This window comes from Nelumbo nucifera, chromosome 1 (assembly GCF_055504915.1).
Source record: "Nelumbo nucifera cultivar China Antique chromosome 1, China Antique-T2T, whole genome shotgun sequence".
NCBI classification, from domain to species: Eukaryota; Viridiplantae; Streptophyta; class Magnoliopsida; order Proteales; family Nelumbonaceae; genus Nelumbo; species Nelumbo nucifera.
Window position 1 is genome coordinate 12,569,981 of NC_142649.1, and position 27,733 is coordinate 12,597,713.

General features: G+C 41.3%; 2 protein-coding genes across 5 annotated transcripts in view; one reads left to right on the forward strand and one right to left on the reverse strand.

Annotated features, from left to right (window-relative positions):
* The window catches only part of LOC104610299 (protein decapping 5-like), a 46,596-nt gene extending 21,662 nt beyond the window's left edge, over window positions 1-24,934 (forward strand). The window contains exons 3-8 of one of the 4 annotated variants that reach the window (XM_010276853.3): window positions 1,894-1,962; window positions 2,065-2,937; window positions 22,370-22,567; window positions 22,747-22,857; window positions 22,955-23,125; window positions 23,868-24,934. In XM_010276853.3, the coding sequence (XP_010275155.1) occupies window positions 1,894-1,962; window positions 2,065-2,937; window positions 22,370-22,567; window positions 22,747-22,857; window positions 22,955-23,098 (1,395 nt within the window). In that variant the 3' untranslated portion in view covers window positions 23,099-23,125; window positions 23,868-24,934. Of the gene's footprint in view, window positions 1-1,893; window positions 1,963-2,064; window positions 2,938-22,369; window positions 22,568-22,746; window positions 22,858-22,954; window positions 23,434-23,867 lie in introns of those variants that run through there. The other 3 variants (XM_088896566.1, XM_010276852.3, XM_088896565.1) reach the window with 3 other exon arrangements.
* A 159-nt stretch (window positions 24,935-25,093) lies between these two features.
* LOC104610301 (protein MODIFYING WALL LIGNIN-2) lies at window positions 25,094-27,163 on the reverse strand. Its single transcript, XM_010276854.3, has 3 exons — window positions 26,521-27,163; window positions 26,156-26,361; window positions 25,094-25,716 (listed from the first exon to the last, which is right to left on the reverse strand). Exons 1-3 carry the CDS (start codon window positions 26,623-26,625, stop codon window positions 25,473-25,475), a joined length of 555 nt encoding a protein of 184 aa, XP_010275156.1. The 5' UTR covers window positions 26,626-27,163; the 3' UTR covers window positions 25,094-25,472.
* Between the last annotated feature and the right edge of the window lie 570 nt (window positions 27,164-27,733).

A 27,733-nucleotide genomic window follows, 5' to 3' on the forward strand; every position in this document is an offset into this window, starting at 1 on the left:
GTCTAAAGTCTCTTGGCTTGGATAATATCTCTCTTTTTAGGGATCAAAGCAATAAAACTAGAGTTCAGCTACGAATCAATTACTCCTTTCTTGTAAAACTCACCAAAAGCTAACAGTATGCCATCTTCTAGTTCTAGTATGTCCCAACGATTTTGATAAAATGCCATTGTAAAACCATCTGGCCCCAATGCTTTTGATCTATCCATAGAAAACACTGCTTCTTTTGTTTCCTCCAACTTAAACTTTCTTTCTAACCATTCCCTAGCCTAGGCTGCTTCTTATGATTCAGTCCTTGGGGGAGGTAACATCTCGTGCCTCTTCCTAGGCCGCTTGTATTTCTGATATTTGTTTCAATAAAATTACTCTCATTTATCAAAAAAAAAAAAAAAAACTTTCTTTCTAACCATTCCCTAGCCTCAGTTTCTAGTCTTGGCCACTCGGCCCACTCCATTCCTTCTACCCACACTTTGCCATTTAAGGGTCTTCTAAAAGTAGACTTAAAGTGATCCACAAAAGCCCCAACAATCTCATTCTATTAGGTTATATTTGAGCCCTTCTAGCTTTGAGATAAAACTTTTCCTCCTCCTACCATTTTCCACAATACGAAAAAAAATTCATATTCCTATCTCCTTCCTTTATCCATTTGTACCTTGAATTTTGCCTCCAACTTATTTCCTCCTTGTACATGATATCCTCCAATTGCTTTCTCAAAGTCCATCTTTGTTCCTTGTCTCCTTCCTCAAGAGTTCCCCTACCTTCCTTCAAGTCTAGCTCCGTGATTTGGTCAACCACAACTTGCTTCCTCTCTTCTAGCCTCCTAAAATCCAATAGATTCCACTCCTTAATTTTATCTTTCAGATATGAAGTTTCTTATTCAACCTCATTTCTTTCCATTTCACTCTAGGGTTACTTTCCACCAACAAATCCTTAACTTTTTTAATAAATCCCATTTGACATAGCCACATGTTTTCAAACCAAAAAGGAGATAACCCAATATTTCTCAATTCTCCCTTATAGATCACTATTGGCCAATGGACTTGCTGATGTATTAGCTATGTAAGGAGATCATGGGCAAGAGCTGAGTCCCCATGGAAACTCACTGGTTCAGCTAGTGATGTTTTAAGCAAATTATTCTTTTATACCATCAGTTACTGATTAAAAAAATTGTTGATGGTTGTTACTGATAAACAAGGTGTACTTTGTGGAGCAGTAGAGGTGAAAGTGCAAGATTCAATATTGATATGTAGATTTGGGTTTACTAGAAGCTTGGAATTCACTTTCCTTGGGAACTGGGTTTGAGATTTGGAGGGAGAGTTTCTGCTATGTTTAGGTCATCTGTTTCTTGTGTGTCTTTCATAAGTACTTTGCTGTCTCATTTATAAAATAAGGTGAAAGCTAAAAGTGACCTAAGCATATGCACCATATACCATTGACCATATGTAACATAATGAAGTCTTCAACTTTCTAATAGCCTGTAATTATCAAAATAAATAAATAAAATTCTAATAGCCTCTTCCTCTTTTTTGGCTTGCCATATTGGAATAGCTTTCTTTCCCATGAATTTGCAGTGGGATTTGTACTAAGACATAGGAGTGCACCTTAGGTACTGAATTTGAAGAATTTCCACTGCATCAGGTCCAGGCCCTTGGACTGGGGTCCCTCAAAATTTAAGAAATGCTCAACCCAAATCTATCTATGTTGCACCCCTAGTAAGACATGATTAACTTTATTGGGTTATATCCCTTAATACATATCATTTTTGCCTCTTTCAAAAAGGAAAAAAAACATGATTGGCTTAAACATTGGTGGTTCTTTTGTTCATGCATTCTCATTTAAATTTTATGAGAACAATGCATTTTAACTATGAAACATAATAATTGTCTGTGATTTCAGGATTTGCAAGTTAAATCTTCCCCACCTGTTCGTGCAGAACAGATGGACAATGATCCTGCTATTATTCAGGTAGTTATGTTACTGTTAAATGATAAAAACATACATTATCAATTAAATGTTTCTTTTCATTTTGTGAGATGCCCTTATCGGTTCTTTTCTTTTACTCTGCAGTCACGTTATGTCTATGGACCATCATCTTCTTCAGCATCAGCTTCAACTGGAGGTGGAACACGGACAGATTTGAGCTCCCAAGGAGAATCTTCGGCCTCGGCCTTCCCCAGGACAGCCTGTCCAACTGCATTGTCTTCTTCATATCATAATCAAACCCACTTTGATTCATGGGCTTCTTCTTCTTCTTCTTCTACTCAACATACAAATGGGTCATCTCTTTCCATGCCGATGTACTGGCAAGGGTATTATGGGTCATTAAATAACCTTTCACATACTCAACCTCAATCTATGCCTTCTCAGTCACCTTCTACAATGTCTGATCCATTGATGCTGCAGAATAAGTTGCAATATCCTGAACTTCAGGTACCCTTGAGCACAGGAGTGGCAAAACCTGTACCTCCACTTATCCCTACATCAGGATCAGCTCCTTCAAATCTTTCTCCCACTCTGACTCCACAATTTTCTACTTCCCCTACTGACAAATCATCTTTGTCCATTAAGGCATCTCTTCCATCTCATGCTTCATCTATCACCGGTAATCTACTAACTGCTCAGGATATAAGTGGGGTCCCAGCTTCAACATTTTCAAATGCCATGTCTGCCCAATCATCTAACACTTCTGTTCAATCCTTGCCCTACTCTGCCTCTTCTGCTTCTGGTTCTACTTCTGGTTCTTTACTAACAAAACCTTTTACTTTGTTAACTCCCGATCAGTTGGCACAGCCTGGGCCACTTGTGCCTTCAACGTCCCAGAAACTATATCCTGAGCAGAAAATTGAGGGTTTGATAACCATGGCATCAAAACCTTTATCCCCAGTTTCTTCTTCACCACTTCAAGAACCATTATTGCCTCTGCCTCTCTCTCCACAACAGGTTAGACAATGTGATTACCTCTCTTTACAAAAAAGTAAATGTTGTCTTTTGATGTGAAATTCATGATCGATTCCCTATTTGATTGATTATTCACTGATGTGTTTCTTCTATATATAATGTCACTCTTGGCAATTTGTTGCTTTATAAGATACTTCAAGTTATATGTTATCAAATTAGCCTTCCAAAATTGTTGGTTCCTCTGTAATACTTGTTTATGTTATTTTTCTAGGGTATTTAAATAACTATATGAGTCTTCATAATAAACAGAAAATGTTGGCAAGTTCTAAAGATGTTGCAAAGAAGAGGAGACAAAGGGGTAAAAGAAAAAAAAGAAAGCAAACATGAATGGATATCATATAAAACCACTAATCAACTTTAGTAGCAAACAGTTGAGGCTTTAAAACATGCCTAGGCCTTTTTACTGTCAAGACTTCAAGATATGGTACCTAGGTGATGATTGTGTGCAGAAGTATATATAATTGAATCTTGGAGAAACAAAGATTTTGTTTCCTTTGCTAGGGTTCACTACTTGAATAAAAGCATGAATCCTTAGACCTTTCTTAATACTTACCATATCCTTTTGGGCTTCAGCCTAGCTCTTTTGAATTTCTCACCTTGATTCAGATAACTCCTTTCTAGTGCAGTAGGTCCCTTTATTATAATTTTTTTTATGCACATGTGAACTATCCTAGTTGATTTATAAGGGCCTTCCCTTCTCTAGTCCCCACGAATGTGCTCATGTCTAATACTATCCATTATCCAATGTACTCTTCTCTTTCATCCATTTCAAAAATCCTTTTCTCCATTGTGTTTTTTCTCTTCGTTGCCTAAATTTTTTCTATTTCTTTCCCTTGTTATACAACATGCTGGCCTTATTCTTTGATAGATTGGAAAGAAATATCAGTAAAAGAAAAAGAGAGTATACAAGTAAAATATGTTTACACCAAAGACTCTGATACATTGATACCCAGATATTTGTACATAAGTGCCATGTCATGTCAGATATTTCAATTTTTATTGTAAATCCTATGCCTGACAAGTTATCCAACAATAGCTGATTTAATAATCAGATTTTTTTTTGATAAATGATAGAAATTTTATTAGAACATAATTATCACAAGATTACAGAGTACAACCAGCGGAGGCGAGAGATGCAGCCCCAGCCATATAAACGGATTACAACTGAGCTCAGAATAATTCAGACTTATGCACCCCCTGTTTTGCAAAGAAATCAGCCATCCCGTTACTGACTGCCTTTCCCATTGGACTGAAATTTTCATATCTCTGACCGGTCACTTAAATATTTTCGTATATTCTTTGTATTTCCAAATTACAGTTTCAGGTTCCTTCAACCATCCTATTACCAGTTAAGAGTCACCTTCAGTTAACAGCCTATCATAATTTAAAGTTTAAATCTCTAGCAATCTGTACTCCTTGCAGGACAGCTTGGAGCTCTGCAAAAACCGAGTCCCCTACTCCAACTGGACCTGAGAACACAGCAACAACTTGACCTTCATAGTTTCTAAAAACTCCCCCTATACCAGTGGCCAGCCGGGCCTGGGTTCCCTAGGCTGCTGCCATCAAAGTTCAGTTTGATGAATCCTTCATCCGGTGGTTTCCAGCCCATAACAGGTTTAACCCTTGTAGCAGAACTTCTAGCTACAGCTTCCAAATTTCTCCGCATGTGACATATCATCGAAGGAGAAATCAGAAAATAACTTTAGGGACTTGGCCCACATTAAAGCTCTATATAAGATGCAATCCAGAACTGCTTCCTTATTTCTTTCTTTATCATTGAACACTGCCATTCCTTTCCTCCCACACTGTCTAAATCAGTGCAGCCCTGATACATCTCCGCAGAATTTTACCCCTTCTCTTTGCCCAACCGAACTACTCTAGGCTTTCTAAGAATCACATAATCTAGGATCACCTTAGGATTGTTGCATCACAGTAGAAAGTTTGCAGCAGCAAAACAGTGAAAAATTCTTAATTCCATTACCTTTTTTCTTCTTTTTTCTGCTAAACTTCTTAATCCCATCTATAACTTCTTTTTGGCTCATGCTATGATTATTTTGTTTTATTGGTAACAATTGAAAGTATTTATTGCAAAGAATGAATGAAGACAGGCTTATCTAATGTCAACAAGCATGTCCAATGTACAAGGAGGAATAGATGCCCTTGAAAAAGGATACGCTTTTATGGCAAGGTAGATGAACAAACGGCAAGGTAGAAAGGTCGGAGCCTTCGCCCGGACTAAGTGAGTTTCAGAAGGAAAGAATAGCAGAGGAACAGTCAAGGCAGAAGAAGTTGGGAAAGTTGGGTGGTCTAAGGGGATGCAAAACCTGAGAAATGGGCGGAGGCACCAAGCTGAAACATATGCAGAAGCTGTCAACAGCTCTTTATGGTCGGAAGAAGGATCGACGGAGGTTAGTGCAGATAAAGCTGGCCTGTACATGGTAACAGGGGAAGTGGAGAATGAGAAGAGAAGCCAAGAAAACATCATGAGATCTTTGGAGGAGATTAAACAATGGGCCATCTGGAGATGGAAACTGAAAGGGGGACTGAGAATCCGAAGGTTACTGGATGCCAAGCTTCTTTTCATCTTTGTGAGTGAGGAGGAAGCCAAGAAAACTTGGTGCCTGGGAGACAGGAAGTTTGAAGGGGAGTTACTTCGTCTGGTGCCTTGGGACATGGGATGTTTAGCCTGGAATGAAGGGGAAAGGAAAGATTTCTAGGAGAGAGTTTTTGGCCTACCTTTGCACCTCTAGAGTATGAGTTTAGTAGAGAAAATCAGAGATGTCTGCGGGGGTTACCTTGAGATGGACGATTCTAACCAGGCTAAAGAAACAACGGAGTGGATTAGGATCAAGGTAAAATGGAAAGGGTACCCGCCGAAATCCATTAGAATAAAGGATGGGGTCCCAATGGTAGAGGCAAGTATATGGATGGAGATCCCACCTGTTCGTGTTGACAACTAGACAGTCCGTTCCTTGTTAGTGCAGCAGAATAGGAGTGGATCGACAAAGTTAGGGCGGGATCAAATATTTCTGCAGAAGTGGGGAGAAGACTAAAGGGGAAGGAGATCTGGTCGGAGGAGGAAGCAGGGGGGTTGGTTGTCGCCAGAGAAGGAGGAGGTGCAATGCTGAACACCACAGTGGAGTGTTTGGATACTTAGTCGAGTAAACCCAGAGCTGATGTGGTGGAACCGGGCAGCTTGATGTCTGATGAAGCTGGGAAGACAGTTGATGCTCCTTGTCAACCTGGACAGTTGACAGCTTGTGGTGTTCAAATTTCAAATGAGGACCGCCTAGTGGAAAGGGTAGCAACCCATTGTATCCAACCTTTAGCTGGGATGGGAGTAGGTTTTTTTTTTTTTTGGTAGAGTAAGGGTGAGCTACACAAGCCTGGGGGTAGCTCTTCCCCATAATTTGCACCAACAAATGAACTCTAGCGGCTTAGGAAGCACAGGGAGAGAATTGCTAACAAGAGCATCTGATTCGAGAGCATGTTTCGCCAACCAATCAGCTGCTTGGTTACCTTCATGAAAGGCATGAGAGAAAAAGACACCACAGTCCAGCAACTCCACCAGTTTGAAGCATTCACCAATGATAGTCCGAATTCTCCATGGCGGGTCAAAGCGTCTTCTTAATGCAGGAAATGACGATGAGCGAGTCACCCTCAATGTAAATGGATTGATCTCTGAAGTTAAAAGCCATATTGAGGGCTTCCCAAGCAGCCCACGCCTCAACAAGATTTATCGATGCCTCCCCGATAGGACAAGCTTTCAGATCCAAGACTTCCCCAAGGGAGTTCCTGGCAATACACGCAACAGTACAACGACCCCCACTATTACGGGAAGCATCAAAATTGATTTTGATAACCCCTGGTTTTGGGTTCCTCCAATAAACTGAGTTCCAAACTCTTTTATCGATCTTGGCCCTTGTCGCGCTGTTACAAATCTCCAGTTGGTTGTAGAAGATTGAGCTTTATCAATGATCCCAACTGGAGTGATGTTGTTATTAAAAGTTTTCTCATTTCTATTCTTCCACAAGAACCATAGAATAATGCTTGCTTTTTCTCTGCTTAACTGAGTTACATGGTTGCTAATCATGTTAGACCACCAACTATTAATAGAAATTTCATTGTCCATTTGGTTCACAATGTCTTGGCCCACTAGCCTCCAAACTTGTTTTGCAGTCATGCAATTTTTGAAAATGTGATCAATGTTTTCGTTATCTCCACAAAAGTTACATGCCTCATTTATGGTCATACCCCTCTTTCTAAGGAGGTCTTTGGACGGCAGTTTTTATGATTAAGGAGCAGGAACATGAAGATTCTTATCTTGGGGGGGGGACATTGAGGCCCCAAATAGTGTTTAGGAAGCCTTCGTGCTGCACTTGCACATTATCCCTAACACAAGCTTCTTTGTACGCTGATCTTATAGTGAAATTCCCCTTAGGGTTGGGTCTCCAAATGATTTCATCTTCTTTTGCATTCGAAGGGATGAAAATCATTTTTATCTTGTTCCAAATCAGCTTTGGGACCATTTTGCAGATTTGATCTTCCTTCCAAATCATTCTATCATGATCAATACAGTCACTAACTTTTAAGATCTTCATTAGCAAGAGTGTCCTTGAAAATCCCACGGGGGGGGGGGGGAGAGATGGACCAAAGGAAGCTTTGCGATAAGGGGGTAGCAGGGAATCAAGCCTTGTAGTGCTGGCGTTGGACCACCTAACCCAAATCGATTCCCTTAGCCGTCGCAAGGACCAATCAACCCAACTAAACTATAGTTCTCACTTCCTGTCCTCCTTTTATTCCTACTGTTAATCCCCTTCCCCAAACCTATAGTTCTCCAAAGTGGGGTTTGGGAACCAAGGAGGGAGTTGAAGCAATAGGCGACAACCAACAGGAGCAGTTTCTTGGGAGGCAACTCTTCTCCCTGATGACAGAAGAGAGACCCAACAATGATCATAGTGCAGAAAGTTTGGGCAGCCAGTTGACAGAGACAGAGACGACGGGGATGGTACAAAGACTGGTTAGGGAAAGGAATGACGGCGTAAGTAGGGTGGTTGACAGGGGGAAGGTGGAGAAGGTGGGTTGGGTGAGTCGAACCCCAATGTCGAAGTGTTGGAGGTAAGCCCTTTCGCCCTAATACCTACAGAATGGCCGTTAGTGTGGGAGGCTTCAACAAGCTGTTTTGGGAGTAAGTCACAAAACAAGAGTTTGGAATTGGCTCTTATAGCTGGTGCGCCAACCCCAGAACCGTCATCTTGGGTGTTATTGAAGTTTTTGGAGTTTGGGACGTTCCTGGGGGTCTCAATGAAAGGCATGGAGGAAGAAACATTAAATTTTCTAATGGGGGTGGAGAAGAAAACCTTAGAGGAGAAAGGGAAAAAGGGAAGACAGACTTAGAGGAATTGTTTAGGCTGGCTTGGGGACTGAGCGATAAGGCAAGTTGGTGTCAAAGGAAGGCAAAGAGAGGGAAATAAGGGAAGAAGTTCTCTATAACAGAGGACGGAGGTTACAGGTTTTTTCTATCTGGTGATTTTCTTAACCGTGAAATTAGTATCCTGGAACATGTGAGGTTTGAACTCAGGTCGCCGGAGGATGGTTGCGGGTTCGGTGGTGAGGTCCTGGAAGGTAGACATTCTTTTCTTGCAAGAAACAAAAATGGAGGTGGTGGAAGCTCAAATCATTAGAAGCATTTGGGGAGACCGGAGTTGTGTTACCGGCTGAAGGTATAGCTGGGGGTGTGGTGGTGATTTGGGACATTGATACAGTGAAGGTAAAAGTCCCAGAAGTGGGGCTTTTCTCAATTTCAATTTGGTGAGCGCTATAGAGGAAGGCTGGGGTTTTTTCGTTACTGCAGTTTATGGTCCAAATGAGAGCAGTTTGAGGGATCTCTTTTGGGTAGAACAAGATGGCATGAGACAAAAATGGGATTCTCCTTGGGTGGTAGGAGGCGACTTCAATACGATCCGGTTTTCTTATGAGAAGAAAGGGGGTTCCAGGCCGAATAGGGGTATGAGAGGTTTTGCTCATGGAAAGGTGGGAGTTAATGGATTTACCTCTGCTGGGTGCTAAATATACCTAGACAAATAATCAAGAAGAGGCAACGTTAGTGAATCTGGATCGTTTTGTAGTCTCCCCGAAGTGGGAAGATAAATTCCCAAATCTATGCCTCGAGGCATTGCCTAGGCCACTTTCAGACCATGCACTAATTTGTCTAGATTGCAAAGGGGTCCAATGTAAAAGTTCCCCTTTCAGATTTGAAAACTTTTGAGCAGGAAGAAGGTTTTGTGGAGAAGTTAAGGGGATAGTGGGAGGAAACACAAGTGGTGGGGACAGCAAGTCACAGATTCAGCAAAAAACTAATAAGTCCTAAAAGAGAAGATAAAAAGGTGGAGGAATGAAGACTTTAAGGGGCTGGATCAGAAGAAAAAGAGAGTGCCTAGAAGTAATACATGAAATAGACAGAGCTGAAGAGGTCTTTTATCCCAAGAAGACAGGAGGAAAAGATTAAATGCGAAGACAACTTTCGACAAGATAGCTTTCCAGGAAGAAGTGAAATGGAGGCAAAGAGCCAAGTGCTTATGGTTAAAAGGAGATAACAATACAAAATTTTTTCACAAAATGGCAACAGCTAGAAGAAGGGAAAACGGGGAAGTGATGGAAGAAGAAGACAGAATTAAAACCAGTATAGTTAACTTCTACAAAAACCTTTATAAAGAAGACTGGAAATACAGGCCCAAACTCGATGGTTTAAACTTTGATGGGCTGACAAGTGAGCAAGCAAGGGAGCTAGAGAGGGATTTCCAGGAAGTGGAAGGGAGGCAATTATGGATATGGAAGGGGACAAAGCTCCAGGACCAGACGGTTTAACCATGTCTTTCTACAAAAGGAGTTGGGATTTTCTGAAGACAGACATCATGAAAGTTTTAGAGGAATTCCATACATCAGTAACCTTAGAAAGGAGTCTAAACTCTACTTTTATCATTCTGGTCCCAAAGAAAAAAGGGGCTGAGGATATTAAAGACTACAGGCCTACTAGTCTAATAGGCAGCGTGTATAAAATCCTTGCAAAGGTGCTAGCAAAAAGGATGAAGTTAGTCATGGGGCACATTATTTCGGAGTGCCGGGGAGCTTTTGTAGAAGGAAGGCTGATGGTAGATGGGGTTTTAGTGGCAAATGAGCTGATCGACTCAAGTCTGAGAAGTGGAAGGGGTGGGCTGATATGCAAAGTAGATCTGAAGAAAGCATATGATCACGTGGACTGGAGCTTCCTGGACTATGTGCTTAGAAGAATGAACTTTGGCTCTAAATGGAGAAATTGGATGAAGGTTTGTGTGGGTACTCCTTCCTTCTCAGTTCTAGTAAATGGGAAAGCTTCTGGGAACTTCAAAAGTTCGAAAGGAATCAGGCAAGGGGACCCACTATCCCCTTTCCTGTTTATTTGCGTGATGGAAGTTTTAAGCAGATTGGTGAAGAGGGCTGGTTCGGGGGGTTTCCTAGAAGGCTTTACAGTAGGTAATGAGAGGGTGGAGGTTAATTTACTGCAGTATGCTGATGACACCTTGATCTTCTGTCATGCATAGCAAGAGCAGCTCTATTTTGTGATGTCAGTGCTAAAATGGTTTAAAGTAGTCTCGGGCCTGAAAGTTAACTTAAACAAAAGTGAGTTGGTGGCTGTGGGAGAGGTGCAGGAGCTGGCCAGTTGGGCAGATTTGTGGGGATGCAAGGTGGGAAAGTTGCCTATAAAATATCTGGGCATGCCCCTAGGTGCTAAGTGTAATTCCAAAACAATCTGGGAGCCAATTATTGAAAGACTTGAAAAGAAGCTAGCATCCTGGAAAACCAAGTATCTTTCTTATGGAGAGGTAAGGTTACCCTGGTGAAAAGTGTGTTATCCTCCTTCCCAAATTATCTGCTTTCCTTGTATCCAATCCTGGCAGGAATGGCTGCTGTGAATAAACCCTAGTTGTTTCTAGGTCAAAGTAGAGAAGAAAGAAGAAAGAAAAGAGAAAGAAGAAGAAGAAGGAGAGGAGAAAAGTATTCGGCCAGACTAGAAGAGAGGATGTACTAAAGTACCTCTCCTAGCCGACCCACTTGACTTTTATTCATGAAAATTTGAGTTACAAGAAAGACAATTCTGTCCCTCATAGAAGATGGGACACATAACTTAAACTCAGATACAATAGACATTTCACTTTCAATAAGATACACCAGAATGACCAAAATACCCCTGACTCGAGCATTCTAACACTCCCCCTCAAGCTGGAGAGTATATATCATATAGTCCCAGCTTGTTACAAATGTAATCTATTCTTCCCCGAGACAATCCTTTTGTGAAGATATCTGCCCACTGATTTCCTGAGCTCACATGAGATGTAGTTATTACCCCACTTATCACTTTCTCTCTCACAAAGTGACAATCCACCTCAATATGTTTAGTTCTTTCATGGAAGACCGGATTGGATGAGATGTGAACAACAGCTTGGTTATCACAGTATAGTTTCATGGGTTTGTCAATTGAGAAACCCATCTCCTGTAGTAGGTTCTTCAACCATACTAGTTCACATGTGGTATGGGTCATAGCCCTGTACTCTGCTTCCGCACTACTTCTTGCCACCACTGTTTGCTTCTTGCTCTTCCAAGTTACAAGATTGCCACCCAGGAAGGTACAATACCCTGTGGTTGACCTCCTGTCTGATATAGAGCCAGCCCAATCAGCATCTGTGTACCCTACTATCTCAAGAGGTCCTCCTTTTTGGTATAACAGACCACGACCTGGAGCACTCTTTAGGTACCTAACAATTCTCAGAACAGCTTCCCAGTGAGGAACCCGGGGATGTTGCATAAACTGATTCACCACACTCACAGCAAATGATATATCTGGTCGGGTAATGGTCAGGTAGTTCAACTTTCCCACCAACCTTCTGTATCTTCCAGGATCATCAAACTCATCACTTGCATCCACACTTAACTTGGCATTGAGTTCCATAGGAGTCTCTGCTGGTTTAGCACCTAACAACCCTGTTTCTTCAAGTAGATCAAGAACATATTTCCTCTGGCATAGGTTGATCCCCTGTTTTGACCTCGCAACTTCTATTCCTAAGAAATATTTTAGCTTCCCCAGATCTTTCGTATTGAAGTGGTCCTGTAAGAATTTTTTCAGCCTGTCAATTCCATTGCTGTCACTTCCAGTTATGACAATATCATCCACATACACGACTAGCAAGATTTTTCCATCTTTCGAGTTATAGCTAAACACGGAATGATCAACCTGACACTATTTCATCCCAAAGGCCTTCACCACTTCACTGAACCTGCCGAACCATGCACGTGGAGATTGTTTCAGTCCATAGATTGCCTTTTTGAGCCTGCACACCTTACCGGCCTCCCCTTGAGCAACAAACCCTGGTGGTTGCTCCATATACACCTCCTCAACAAGATCACCATGTAGGAAGGCATTTTTGATGTCAAGTTGTAGGAGAGGCCAATCATACATAGTAGCCAATGAGATCAACACCCGAACTGAACCAATTTTAGCCACAGGAGAGAATGTCTCCATATAGTCCACACCATATAACTGAGAATAGCCCTTGGCCACTAACTGTGCCTTCAATCGTTCCACACTGCCATCAGGAAGATGCTTCACTGTATAGACCCATTTACACCCAATAGTGTGCTTACCAGGAGGAAGGATGGTGAGTTCCCACGTATGATCATGTTGTAGAGCAGAGAGTTCTTCTTCCATGGCTTGCCGCCACCCTGGAGAGGCAAGGGCTTCCTGTACAGTCTTGGGAGTGGGAACTGAAGAGAGTAATGATATAAACTTGCAATGGGAAGCAGAAAGGTGAGTAGTGGAAACATAGTCTGAAATGGGATGAGAAGTACAAGTACGTTTACCTTTCCTCAAAGCAATAGGGAGATGAAGATCTGAGGGAGAAGGAGCAGTAGCAGGATCTATCGACGGGTGCCGAAGTGGAGGAGGAGTCGAAGCACTTCTGCGAGTATACACTTGAGTAATTGGCGGCCTCTCTGTAGTAACTGGCATATGATGTGCATCTGCAGTAGGAGTGGGAGCTACGGGAAGGGGGTCCACAACCAGAACAGGAAGAGGAACCACAGAGGGAGAAGAAGAGACCCCGGCATGGGAGAAAAAATGAACTGATTCAAAGAAGGTGACATCCGGGCACACAAACGATTTATGAAACTTAGGATTATAACATTTGTACCCTTTCTGAGTCCTTGAGTAGCCAAGAAAAATACACTTCGTAGCCCGAGCATCTAGCTTGTCTACTCCAGGCCCCAAGTGCTGAACAAAACAAACACAACCAAAGACTCTTGGGGTGAGAGGAAAGGGAGACAAAGTGGGGAACAACACGGAGAAAGGGGATTGACTTCCAAGGATTGACATGGGCATCCGATTTATCAAAAAACAGGATGTAAGAACAACATCACTCCAAAAGTGCTTTGGGACATGCATATTGATCATCAAGGACCGAGCAGTTTCAAGAAGATGTCTATTTTTCCGTTCAGCTACACCGTTTTGTTGTGGGGTGTAGGCACAAGAAGTTTGATGAATTATTCCATGATGTTCTAGGTATTGCTGAAATGATGAGGAGATGTATTCTTTGGCATTATCAGAGCAAAGTATTTTCATATTAACACCAAACTGAGTGCGTATTTCAGCATGAAATTTCTGAAAAATAGAGAACAATTCACTACGGTCTTTCATAAGATAGATCCATGTCATCCTTGAAAAGTCATCAACAAAGATTACAAAATACTTAAACCCATTGTATGACACCACTTTAATTGGACCCCATACATTAGAATGAACTAAAGCAAAAGGACTTGAGACACGACTATCAATTCTTGGACTAAATGAGACTCGATGATGTTTTCCCAACTGACATGACTCACAATCTAATGATGAAAGATGACTCAAGGAAGGAACTAGCAGCTTCAAAGCCTTGAGAGAGGGATGACCAAGTCTGCAGTGCCATTGGAGAGGAGTAAGAGACGACTGAAAAGCCACTGGAGGGCCACCACCATCAAGGTAATACAAACCACCGGCTTCATGCCTTCCACCAATCTTCGTCCCCGTCTTGAGATCCTGAAATACACAAGAAGAATGATAGAAGGTTACAGAACAATTAAGGGACTTGGTTAATCTACTAACAGACATAAGGTTAAAAGGGAACTTAGGAACATATAAAACAGATGCTAAAGACAATGAGGAGAGATCAACATCACCAACACCACAAATAGGAGATGTAGAACCATTAACAAGTGTAACTGTCTGAGATGTGGAGGTGCGAGAAAGGGAAGAAAATACATCAGGAGTCCCAGACATATGGTCTGAGGCGCCAGAATCAATGATCCAGGGTGAGGCTTTGGAAGCTAAACAAGTCATACCTGAATGGGCAAGTGTAGCTATGTTCTGCTGAGATGTTTGAAGGAACTGCTCATATATTGCCCGTGGTACACTCACCATTTCCTGCCTGGAAGCACAAGTGGGTGTGGAGGGGGTTGGTGCAGTTTGCTGGCTTTCAGTAATTGTGCTACTACTTTTAGATGTAACACGGTTAGCCCAAGTGTTAGGTGGACCACGCAAATCATAGCAAAAATTAACTGTGTGCCCCTCTAAGCCACAATGTGTACATTTTCTCTGAGCATTACCCCTTCCTTTTCCACGGCCTCCCCCTAACTCACGGCCTCCAGTCTGGCCACTGGCCCAGTTAAACATGTGTCTACCACGGTTGCTTGGAGGGCCACTGCTGCCACCACCACTTCTACTTCCACGACTACTCCCTTTAGTCACTACCAAACCAGATCTATCAGAGAAGGAAGAATGTTCCACTGGCTCAATGGATGTCCTCTTAAGACGAGCAAAAACTTATTCAAGTGAGGGGAGAGCTGATCCCCCCAATATCTGTGCTCTGACAGGCTCATACTCAGCCTTCAAACCCACAAGAAACCTAGTCACATCAAGTTGTTCACGTTGCTGCTGTTGGATCTGGACATCTGATGTGAGAGGGTGATACACATTTAGCTCATTGCGGATGTTTCTCAAACTTGCATAATACTCTTCTAAGCTTTGACTTTCTTGCTTCAAATTGAAGTACTCTTGGTATAACTGATATACCCTAGTTGTGTTGTCTTGTCCAGAGTACAACTTTTTAGCATGATCCCAGATCTCTTTGGTTGTATCTAGGAACATGAAGTTCACACTAATCTTTGGTTCCATGCTGTTCCAAAGCCATGTCATTATCTGTGCATCATCTTGTTCCCAATCACTGAACCCAGGAGAATCAGAGGAAGGTTTCTCTTCCCTCACATGTTTGACTTTCCTCTTGGCCTTCAAGAACACCTCCACAGATTTTGCCCATGGTATATAGTTCTCACCATTCAACTTGATGGATGTCATTTGAACACTTAGATAATCTGAAGAGAGCATGATGCCTGTTTTGTTGTCATTCCCAACTACAGTTGAAGCCATCTCAATTATGTCTCCTCTGAATATACACCACAATCTCACACTTGTCACAAGACTTATCTCACTTACAATACCACCAACCCACTTTCTTCAACTGCACATTACACACTACACTCTAAAGCTGAAATTATTCAGTCAACACATCAAACACTTGGACTGCACACTGCAGGACCATTTACCACCAACACACCACTACTGAAATTACTCAGTCATTTCATCGAACACTTGTTCTGCAAACTGCAGAGCTGATTACACACAAGGTCTAGGGGTTCACTTTTAAGCATTTAAAAAATAGATATGCCAGCCACCACTGTTAGACAATTTTGTATGCCCTTAGCTTCAATCAGAATGATGTACTTTATGAGTTTATTGTAAATGAATAAAGATACATATTTGATTCATGTTCCCTTGGTATGTTTCTGTGTAATACCCATAAACTGGACACTTAATGAGACTCGTGTTAGTTTAGAATGTTCACAGCCGGTGGGTCGGTCTGGGGAGACCTATCCTGACAAGGCTGACACTGTGGTGCCACCAAGTCGGTTGGGGTGGCCTGTCTCAGCTGCCAGGGTGAGACCCTAGGCACATACAGTGTAGGATTAATTGAATCTTTGAACTGGACCAGATTTCCAGTATTGCCCTAGACCTTGGAGATTGATGGGCAAAACTGGAAAGTTACACCCGACCCCTAGACTCGATTATGATACTGCACTAGGTGTCGGATTGGGCTATCTTTGATGTACCAATCAGTGAGATCCTTAGCGGGGGTCAAAACCTGGGTATGTTGGGACAGTCCGAGAATTCATCTGAGTGGGTGATCATAGTGACAGGATCAGCCCCTTTGTCGGACAAAGGTAATGATCAGGGATGCACTCTCATTGATGGAAGCCAAGACTGCCGGCAGCCGATTTCAATCGTTGAGATTTGTTTTGCAAAATATATTTTATATAAGATATAAAAGTATATATATTATGTTTTCTAAATTGTTTGCAAGAAGGTTTTAATTCCCGGGATTCATATGAGTGGAGAGCGCAACACTGTTCCTTGCAGCTGAGGGAGAGGTCCTCTCTTGTCGGGCAGTGTATGATCATTATGGGCTGAGAGGTTAAGTGTAAGACCATTGAGGATAATGCCTGATGGGCTAATCTTGCATCTGCCCACAGTCCCTGGGTGTTACAAGGTGGCTTGGCCCAGGGACCACTTAGTGTAAGTGTTGGGCCCATAGAGCTCATTTGATGGGTTTCAAGGGGTACACTGTCTTCAGCAGTGCATTCGGCCAGGCCTTGTAACAAAGGCTGGGCTGAACCCATGTGGCTGATGTGTAGATCAATGCTTGGGTCCCACGCCATACAAGGAAGCCCAACTGGGCAGCAATTTGGAAGGTTTTTGAGTACATAACCTTAAATGGGCCTTAAGCCCATTTCGAACTGGGCTGATTTGATCAGTCATCTAAAGGGGGCGAATTCTGAAGTGGGTTAGCTAAAAGGATTGGGCTTAGACCTTATCCACTCAGAGAGTCCAAGATCTAAATAAGATTTGGATCTGGAAACCTCCTAATTAGATTAGGAGACAGTTGATCTGATCTGCAGATAAGATAAGGATTATCCCTTATCACTAAGGGACTTTTAACCCAAATATGATTTGGATTAGCAACTCCTAATCTGATTAGGAGCTGATCCCTTTAAGATTATAAAAGGGGAAGGGGGCGGCAGCCTTGAAAAAAGGACAATAACATCAATAGCATTCTTCTCTTTAAGAAAGAGAGATTAAGAGATTTCCTGCATACTGCGAATTCTCTTCTGCCGCCACCTTCCTGCCATTGCCATTCCTTCAGTTCGATCTCCAGTTCTTGGGAGCAATCAAGATTGGATCTTGATTTCAATCTTTTGGGAAAAGATTGATTGGAGCTGTACTCACAAGCCGTCCAGTTGATTCTTGCGAAGGGTCAAGTTCTTTTGAAGAACATTGCTGATTCTGCTCCATCCTTCACTGCGCCATCTTCAGTGGGAGCAGATTTTGGATCCTTCCTTGGGCGTGAACACCTCCATTGGGAGATAGTATTTCTCCGTATCAGGTATAATCCTCTCCCACTCTTTTTGGTTCAGATCTGGTTCAGTTTATGGTTCAAGATTGATCCTTGAAAATATGATTTTCTAAATAGGGAATACGATTCCCAGTTGAAGGGAGAGATAAAATTTTTGAAATTCGCCCCTTATTCCGCAATCTTTGGGCGTCCATTGGATGGATCTCTCATCCCTTCAACCACAACACAATCAACACCACACCATTGCTGTCGTGGATATCAGCAGTCTACCACTCTTCTTTCAGCACACATGTGAGCAAGAAAACACAAAAAAAACATGACTGATATGTGTATCAGTTTCACCCAGCACCACAACAATTAACTTTTGATGTACACAAAAAAAATCAGCATTCACAGTCCATTTCTGAACACACGACAGCAGTGTCCATACCTGTATACGACTAGCTCTCTTCGTACACTGAATAGAGGGTCTAGTATACCACTTCAACGACCACCACAGCACCGGCCAGAGGCATTCTCACCTCCAGGCCCTCAAAACGACAACTCCTTTTCAGCCCTTTATCGAGTCTTCAATCAGATCAGCTGTAGGATGAAGAAACCTACTGTGAAGCTGGCGGCGAACCCAGGAAGAAGACAGCAGCAAGAAAAAAAAAACGAACACCAGACCTTAATGCTCTGATACCATGTGAATAAACCCTAGTTGTTTCTAGGTCAAAGTAGAGAAGAAGAAAGAAGAAAGAAAAGAGAAAGAAGAAGAAGAAGGAGAGGAGAAAAGTATTCGGCCAGACTAGAAGAGAGGATGTACTAAAGTACCTCTCCTAGCCGACCCACTTGACTTTTATTCATTAAAACTTGAGTTACAAGAAAGACAATTCTGTCCCTCATAGAAGATGGGACACATAACTTAAACTCAGATACAATAGACATTTCACTTTCAATAAAATACACCAGAATGACCAAAATACCCCTGACTCGAGCATTCTAACAGCTGCTATCATCGAAAAGAAGATGAGGGGTTTCCTCTGGAGAGACTGGAAAGTGCAGAAATACCACTTGGTGAACTGGAACAAGGTATGTCAGCCCAAAGCTGTAGGGGGTCTGGGGGTTAGAAGGGTGAAAAGTATCAATACTGCTCTGCTGGGGAAGTGGTTTTGGAGATTTGGGGAAAGGAGGGCAGTGGAAAAGGGCGGTGCAGGCCAAGTATGGTGTTAGAAATATGGGATGGGATCCAGGAACTTCAAATCACTCCTAGGGATGCTTGGTTTGGAAAGGTATTGAGAAATCTTACCATTGGTTTGCAAAAGGTGTGAAATTCAAAGTAGGAAATGGGGAGAGGGTCAAATTCTGGAAGGATGTTTGGTGTGGGGAGAGACCTTTGAATGAGAGGTTCCCTGTTTTTGTTTGAAGTTGTAGCAAACAAGGAAGCTAAGGTTGCTGAAAGTTTGAAAATCCAAGATGATAATGTGGTTTGGATCCCATAGTTCAGGAGGAATCTAAACGATTGGGAAGTGGAGTGGATGGAACTTCTGCAACTCCTTTACAGTACTCAACTGGAGGAAACAAGGGCTGATAGTAGAATCTTTTTAGAAGGCAGTGGACAGTTCAGAAGGACTTTCAGTTCCAACCCACATCATTTGGAGTAAAAATGTGCCTTCAAAGATATCATTTTTTGTATGGACAGCTTACCTCAACAGAATACTTACAAGGGATAACCTCTCTTGGAAAGGTGCTCTGCTGGACTCAAATAGCTGTGTCCTATGCGAAGGGCATCTGGAAACAGTGAATCATCTATTACTTCACTGCAAATTTTCTTCAGAGATCTGGAACAGAATCTCACATTTATTTGAAGTGAAAAGTTGCTGCCCAGGTTCAGTACAGGATTTTGTAAAAGGTGGGAGAGTGGAGGGCTTGAGTAAAAGAGGAAGATTAGTTTGGAATTTAACCCCAGCAGTGGTTTATTGGTCTGTGGCGAGAAGGAAACAGTTGGGTTTTCAAAAATAAGACAAGTTCTGCTGACTCCATTTTTCAGAAAATTGTGGGAAAGATGTTTTCTTGGTTGTCTGGTAACAGGCTGGTTAGGGGTATAGGTTTTGAGTCCTTTTTTGTACAGGATAATCTTTAAGAAGGGTGGGGTTCAAGTTTAAAGGGATCAGTTTTGTGGTTCCTTTAGCACTTTATCTTGCTGTATGTTTTGTTCATATTTAATACAATGATACTTTACTTTCTCTCTCTCTCAAAAAAAAAAAGCATGTCCAATGTACATATAAGAGATCCAAGGAAATCATACTTCATATTATGATTGTCTGCCTCCCCAGTCAGACCCTCCAATATAGATCAGTCTTGTTTGCAGCTTCCCTTGCAAGGGAACCAGCAGAAGAGTTTTCACTCCATGAGATATGGGGTCCATTTAAGCAGAATGTTCAACCTTGATGCCATAGATCTTGATTCCCTTATGCCATTGGTATGGATCCAAAGGTGAATGGAGAGGCCATCTATGATATGAAACTTGAAACATTATACACTATTACTAGATCGATCACTCCTAGTGGCAGGACCCTACAGACGTTAAGGTAAAAACACCAAAAAAAGAAAAAAAAATCTATCTAGAAACTAAAGAATATAAAAAGGACTTCAATAATTTTAACCCCTAGTTAACTAAACAGTAGCTTTTTGCAAGACTGCTTATAATCTTCACCAACAAGGATCTACAAATTTTCTTTATTTACACTCTTATATTTTTTTTTCTAAAATTTACAGTTACGCTGTATTACTATATCAAAAAGTAATAACCACAAAAGGGCTATCCATCAATCACTGATGTCCACTGCAATCAGCAACTCTATGATAGAGGCCTTACCTTTGAGAGTGCAGCTATTCCTATCATTCCAAGTACACCAATACAAGGCCAAGGAAAGGAAGTTCTAAAGGATAGTACAAAGGGTTCAACTGTGATACCAGAAAATTACAGCCAACCAACCCGTATCATAAAAGAGCTCCACCGGTACCATGTCTTTCTGGTGTCATAGTTCCCTAGTTCAAATTTGCTGAAACCTCAAGTCGTCCATGAGGGAATGAGTGGAAGAAAATGATAACATGGTTTGTGGTCTGTACAAATCCTGTATATTGCATGCAGAAACAAGTGAAAGAAGAGGCAAAATAGAAGAGAAGGGTGGGAGAAGAGAAGAATAAGGGAAGCTCAGTGCACAAGGCTCCTGCCAATGCAGGGTCTGGGGAGGGACAGATGTACGTAGCCTTACCCCTGCACATACAGAGAGAATAACCGGCAGATAATATGTCTTCTGATTCAGAGAAAAACTCAATTCTCCCAGTTGGCCGGCCCTCTTTATATAGCTTTCTTTCTTATGACTGAAACCAAATTGCAACATTACCCCTGCTTTTGAAATATTGTAAGGCCTAAATTACCCCATTTAAGTAAATGAAGAAAAGACATATATGCCCCCAGACCCCAGATCTAAATAACAATAGACAACATGCATAATTTACATAAATGCTAATGATCAATCTCTCAAGTCTCAACATGGGTGAAGGCACAGTTAGCAGTAAATGAGGAACCGACTCCTGAACCACTGCAAAGGTTATTGTTTGTCCTCCCTCTGAAAAGTAGATGAATTAATATATTTTCTAGAAATTCAGTCAACATGAAAGAAGCCTTGGATGGGAGCCTCCCTGATTTCCATGTGAAATGATCTAGTTGGATCAAAGAGATAATCTTAGGACTTCAGCTGGAATCTTCCTTGCCATGTGTATTATAGAGTGGCTTTTCTGGGCTAGATGTATTTGCTTCCCAATCAAATACATGTCAATGAAGATGGGGTGTCCAGAATCCAGACAATCATTCCATTTATTACCTTGTCCTTGATGGTGGCATTTTGGGATGATGCAATATTCCAAAACCTAATCCCTCTTCCTCTACCAGATTTATTATTACCATGACATCCACATGCAACACCTTTGCATCAGCACCACGACCAGCTCTCCCTATTGCAGCAAGAATTGACTGGTCTGGAAAGACTTTGATAGTTTAAATCCAATGATAACCCACAGTTTTCTTATGTAATGAAAGTGTGACAAGTCTCCAAGTATTCTTATGTGGGGTTATCATCTCCTTCCATAGCTGTGCTCCACCCAGGATCATATGACTCCCTCTGTAGATTTGGGATTGGAAATTAAAGATAAAGAAGAGATGAAACTAGAAACAGGAGACAGGCATAAGAAACAAAATTTTCAATATGATGATGGTAAAAATCTTTTACCTCTATGAAGAGTAATATTATGTGATATGTCTAGGTTCTCATATGGAGCAAATACTGGAGTAGGATCACCTGGGTAACCAGTTTGACATCAGAAAATGGACCTTGTATTTGCTTCTTGTTCTCTTCTGATTGTTAATAAATTTTTGTTTTTCATCCAGAAAAACAAGTGTTCTCTAGCTCCCTTCTTTTGTTAAGATGATTCTAGTAGGACCGACATGCATGGATATACATGTTCTTGTAGTGCTCTATACTTGCAAAACTGCAACCTATTTCATTGTGAATCTTTTGTGATCCCAGTGCTGTACAGTACTGCTTCGTGTAATTTGTTAGTCCTGGAAACCACAACCTGAATTTTTGTTTCATTGTGCAGCTTGGGCTTTTGGCCTAATGGAGTTTTCTTTTCTTTCTATTTCGATACATGAATGTATAAGTAGGGCTAAATTTCAAATATTGTCCTGAGGAATTTTGTCTAGCTTTAATTAAGGGAAGGAAAAGAGAAAAAAGTTCATTCTTGTCTGTACAGTTCTTAGGTACATCTCCTAGATAAAAATTGAAGTTCTAATATCTTATCCAAATTCTCTCTGCCTTTTGTGTAAAATTTTGCAGTCTCAACATTCTCTGACACAATTTACTGAAGAATTTGACTTTATGGCCATGAATGAAAAGTTTAAGAAGGATGAGGTATGGGGATATCTTGGAAAGGCAAAGCAAGGGTCTAAAACAGAAGGGATAGAGGAAAATTCAACTGATCAATGTGTGAACAATGATGAGGATAATGGTCAGACAACCAAATCTATTGTCAAAGTAGGTCCTGAAACCTTTATTCTCATTCTAGTTTTAATTTGTCTCCCAATTTAGACATCATTAAGATTAGTGTAGCAACTTTAAGTGCCTGATTCTCTATTAAGCTATTGTTGCTGAAAAACTGAAGTGACGTTCTTACTGTTGTAAGTGAACTTGAGCTCTGTTGTATCTGTATGCAGCCTGTATATGTTAAGGATGAATTCTTTGACACACTTTCTTGCAACTCACTTTCCCATGGAGCGAAGAATGAACGGCCTAAGTTTTCAGAGCGAATGAAACTTGATATTGAGGTTTACTTTTTGGGTTTTCATTTCTTCTCTTCAGAAGTGGAATGCCAGGAAACATAGTTATGTTGATGACTAACAAACTCTTCAATTTGTCTTGCAGACCTTTGGCGATTTTCAGCAGAGGCCTCGTTTATCTCGTGGTGGTCGTGGAAGTGGCCGTGGTAGACATTACAGGGGCTCACATAACTGGGGAAGGGGATATGGCTATGGTGGGAGGGGTCGTAGTGGCTATACACCCCTTTAACATTTCAAGCTTTTATGCCATCTGAAGGTGCCATGCTCTGCTTGTATTTGGCAGTACCATTCGAATTTGGCTTCTAGGGTATTTGCCACAATTTTGACTGCAGCTTTCTGGGGAATCTATGCTAATGTGAAATATCTTTTTCTTGGTAAATCATGCAAATGTTTAATGTGTAACTTGTAGAGTTTCTGGTTATTGAAGGTCCTTTTTTGTCCATGGGCCAGCGTTTCCATTCAACTATAGGGGGGCATCAGTTCCCGGTTGATTGATTTCATAACCTGAAAAACTTCTGGATTTAGTTTGGTTTGTGTTTATGCAAACGAATGCATTTTTGAGTATGTATTTTCTCACGTACTGAATCAACTGAGCATGCTTATAGGGGGCTTTGTGAATGATGAAACTAGCTTTCTATACGAGCATTGTACTTACCAAATTTTCTCATGTAATACCTTACCAAAAGGTTTCTATCAAAATTTGAAGTGTACTACCGAATCTGGTTATGTCAAATTATGTGAATATACTTTGTTTATTCTTTATTCCATGACATCTATTATTATCTCCAAAAAAAAATATTGGTATTCATTGCAGTCAATTAGTTAAATTTGAACTTTTGATTCAGAGCCAAGGTTGCTAGCAAAAGTGATGCAAATTGGGCAAATTGGTCTTCCATAAGCTCATCAAGGGTTATTGCCCTGGAATGTGGAAAGACGGCCTACAAGAGCCTTTGTTCCATGACTAAAACCTATATAATGACCTTTGCTTTTTGCTGCAGGGAAAACTTGGTACCGGTTCAGGTGGTGATTTGGCTCAGAGGAAACAGAAGGCCTACTGGTAAAGAATTGATCCTTTGATAAAGGAGAGATCCCAACTCAAGTGATGGTTATAATATTAATAAAAAGTAGGGTTATATATGCTGTATTTTTTTAATTTTTTCGTTCTGTTTTTCCTGGTTGGTGGGGGCGGGGGAGGTGGGAAACTGAGGACCTGTTTATCAGTTTTTCAAGGGATGGAGGTTATTCTGACAGGAAAGGAACCTCCCTGCAGCTATGGCTATGGCAATGACGTAACTGAACCATGAAGAGTACCTTTTGTTTTTGATTTGTATTACTAGACTCCTTGCAGAATTAAAACCTAAGGAAAGCATGGGGCCGACCGTCGAGGTGGTGTTGCCCGTGGGTGTATTGGATGGTTGGAGTAGGAACCGGCAAGGACACCTAATTGCATTGCTTGGTTGCTGAAAGCCCGAAACCTATCCACGGATGGCAAATTGGCTGTTGGCACTTTCTTAGAGAATGGTTCTTATACGGAGATATTCCCAATGCAAGGCTGTTCAAACAGTGTTCAAATGGGGCTTGCACTGATTGAAGCCGGTCTCGACGGAATTTAGCATACAAATGGTCCCCATGACTTGGAATCTTGTGAAGTTGAACAATTGGATTTGGATGAAGTACTTGTCCTTTTGAAACAACCCAGAGGTTGACAGGAAGTGCCACTGATCGGTGGATGATGACCAAGGTTCAAAATATTAGTATCAGAAAGTTTATGGATCAGGTTGGAAATGGATGGGTCGCCATTTTGATATGGTTGAAAGAGCTGGATACCCATTTGCTCTCATGAATCCCATAAATACATTATCACACTAAATTTGAGGGTTTCTTTTTTGAAACCGCTATTTTTTTTTTCATATATTAGAATGCATTACCCCTACCACTAGAAATTAGGATGTACGCTCTCCCACTTGAGGTTGAAATAACCATGTATAAGATACAAACATAAAAGAATACTGCAATGGATTGTTTAAAAGAATCCATTACAATAATAAAAAAAAAGAATCCATTACAGATGGCTGGAGTGGATGCCACTTGTTCTCTTTTCTTCTCATATTTTACTTACAACCTCTGCTCAGAGTATTTCTTTTACATTTTGATGCCTTGAGGCTTTGCTAATCAACTCAGAAAAAAAATAAAGACAAAGCAAACGTTTAATCTGCAACTCCTATCCTTAATCCTTCCCCTATTTCATCTTATTGTATTTGGAAAAGTATATTACACTTACAAAAACAAAAAATATATATGTACACGATGGAGAGTAAGATTTTGCTTGGTAGATGGTATAATGTAGTTCAGATTTGACCCATTATTATTATTATCCATATATCCAAATGTGAACAAAAGATCTCTCTATTTCTGTACGTGGGGTCCTTTGCTTCGTCAACACTAAAATGCTGCCATTTCTCCTTTGCAGACAATCTCAATGTCTTCTTTATTTGTCGTAACTTGCTACTGTCTTCATCAATGCCTTTCTTTTGTCGGTTGAAGAGTGAATACTACACTTCAATTTTAAGGGGCTCTGTGCTTCTCTCCATCTCTGTAACTCGTCATCCCATCTGTGCATGTATCTTCTTCCCTTGTTCGACCTGCTTTCTCCAATCTCTCGTTCTAGTCGTCAAGATGGATCCCAGTGAAAAGATTACAGTAGCCAGAACTAGTACAGCTGATCCGGCATAAACTCCGGCCCTGACGACGTAGCAATCTCCGTCCAGCCACCCTTCGCCATACGGCTGCCTCTGGCTTATACTTGTAGCCCCACCCAATAAGATCATTGCAAGTATGAAGCTGATCCTGTTGATCAAATTCAAACCAATATAATATTCTTAGAACATGTCCCCATGTGGTAGTACTATTGGCCACGAAACACTAACAAAGAAAATGGAGGGCCCGGATGCTGAAAATTGTTTTATCACTACAACTGGTTTGGCCTGACAAGGCCAACTCACAAAGCCATTTTCTAAGGATAGTACTTATCCATGGTTCCACCTATTTGATGATTGGTCCAATACATGAGTCAGACACCATGAATTAAAACATAACAACTTTATCAGATGGTCAGGATTATACCATCAATGAGGTTTGTGGGCTGGCCATGACTGATCTAAAAGCTGCTCATGGATTTCAAAAATCTTGGGTGCTGTGGTGGGCCAATATATCCTTGCCATTGATCAAAAGCTTTGTAGAAAATCAAAAGTTGGTGAGGAGAACTGGAAAAGAATTGACTACCTACCAAGAGAGAACCAGCAAAGCGATTGCAATTTTTGGTTTTCTGGGCTTGAAACCGGTTTTCTTCTCTCTTGAGCAGAATTGCATGCCGATGGCAGTGTTCCCGGCGATCTGAACCACCAAGAGACAGACCAAAGCTGCGAGTCCGAGCCCAAAGGCTGGGCTAGCTGGAAGGTAGCATAACTTTCCATCCAATTTGATATCCCTGACCTTCAAAAAAGCAACCCAATAAACAGCCCCAGCGAAATCATCAGGAATATGGAACAATTTCTCTGAGCCATCAAATGCAGGGCAGACATGAAAAAGCAGGAATCTAACATTTACGCTACTATTGCGTATAGATGAAGAACTCATGGAACAGCACCTTACCTTTGTTCTCTTCACCTCGGCGGCAATACATGTGGAGAAGGCAACCAGGCCGAGGAAGACAATGGTTGAGCAGATTATCACGAACCCATGTCGTTGTTCCTCCATTGGAGACCGAATTTCCTATCTGCAGCAGAGCCCGGAGAAGCCTTGGGAGTTCCCCAATTGAATAAACAGAAAAAGCTTGGAGCTTACTCAAGGGAAAGAAAGATATGGAGGTCTCCCTTCGGGATCTCTTCCGTTGTGGTTCTCAAGACTTTCTTCCAAAGTCTTTCATAATTGCTTGGAAGGAGAGATACCATTCCAACTGTACTTAGACGATATAGAACATCTGATGAAGCTTGGGATTTCATCTTGCCTGATCTCATCTAAGCAGTCTCATCTCCATTGACAAGGAGCTCGTCAACTACTACAAGGTTCCCAATCGTTGTAGATAGTAAATAAATAATACAAATAGAAAGATTGGTTTAGTCTACAAAGCAAGGTGATGATTCCTCCTAGATGGAATTCTGGGTTGTGGATATATATAAAAACTACAAATGGGTTCCTTCTTTAATTAATCAAAGCATTAGAGATCGAGGATGAATGGTCCCAACAGCATCAAGAGCTTTAAGACTCAATGGCTTATGGGATATTTTTTGTTACAGAAATACATGGTGGGTGGCCAATCCACTTTTGTTTATTGGAGGGGATTTGGTTGATTATTTTGGAGTTCATGATTCTTCCAGGAAAGTTCCAAACAACCAAATTCTTTTGTGTTTGGATTCTGGGGGTGTAGGGTCCATGCAAGACGACGTGTGGATAGGTAGCTTCAAACTGAATCAGACCCAGATTGTGTCACAGACTTGGACAAGCAAAATGAGGATAAAAATGAGTCACGTACCTTGTTTAGGGGAATGGTGGGTAAGTTTTAGCTGGTGCAATTTAGGTCGGGTTAGTCCGAAGTCCGAACCCAATCCAAAGGTGAGTTAGGTTGAAGGCCTCTCTCTGTTAAGGCAAGGATTGAAAATATGAATCCAATTTTAACTTCAGGTTGTATTTCAGTATTTGGGTTGAGGCTCCGGACAACCTGATTCGACTTTGAACTCGTTTAGCAGAACTTGATACATTTATTATGTTTATTCACTTTTGTGTTAGGGCAATTTTTATGAGATGCTGGAACGGTACGATCCCAGAAGAACTTTTGTATTGGGCCAACCTAACCTCAATACAACCT

Coding starts and splice junctions, on each gene's coding strand:
- LOC104610301 (XM_010276854.3), bottom strand. CDS start 26,625: ATGGAGGAACAACGACATGGGTTCGTGATAATCTGCTCAACCATTGTC. Junction 26,362..26,520: donor CCGAGGTGAAGAGAACAAAG/GTAAGGTGCTGT, acceptor GCTTTTTTGAAG/GTCAGGGATATCAAATTGGA. Junction 25,717..26,155: donor GCTTTGCTGGTTCTCTCTTG/GTAGGTAGTCAA, acceptor TTTGATCAACAG/GATCAGCTTCATACTTGCAA.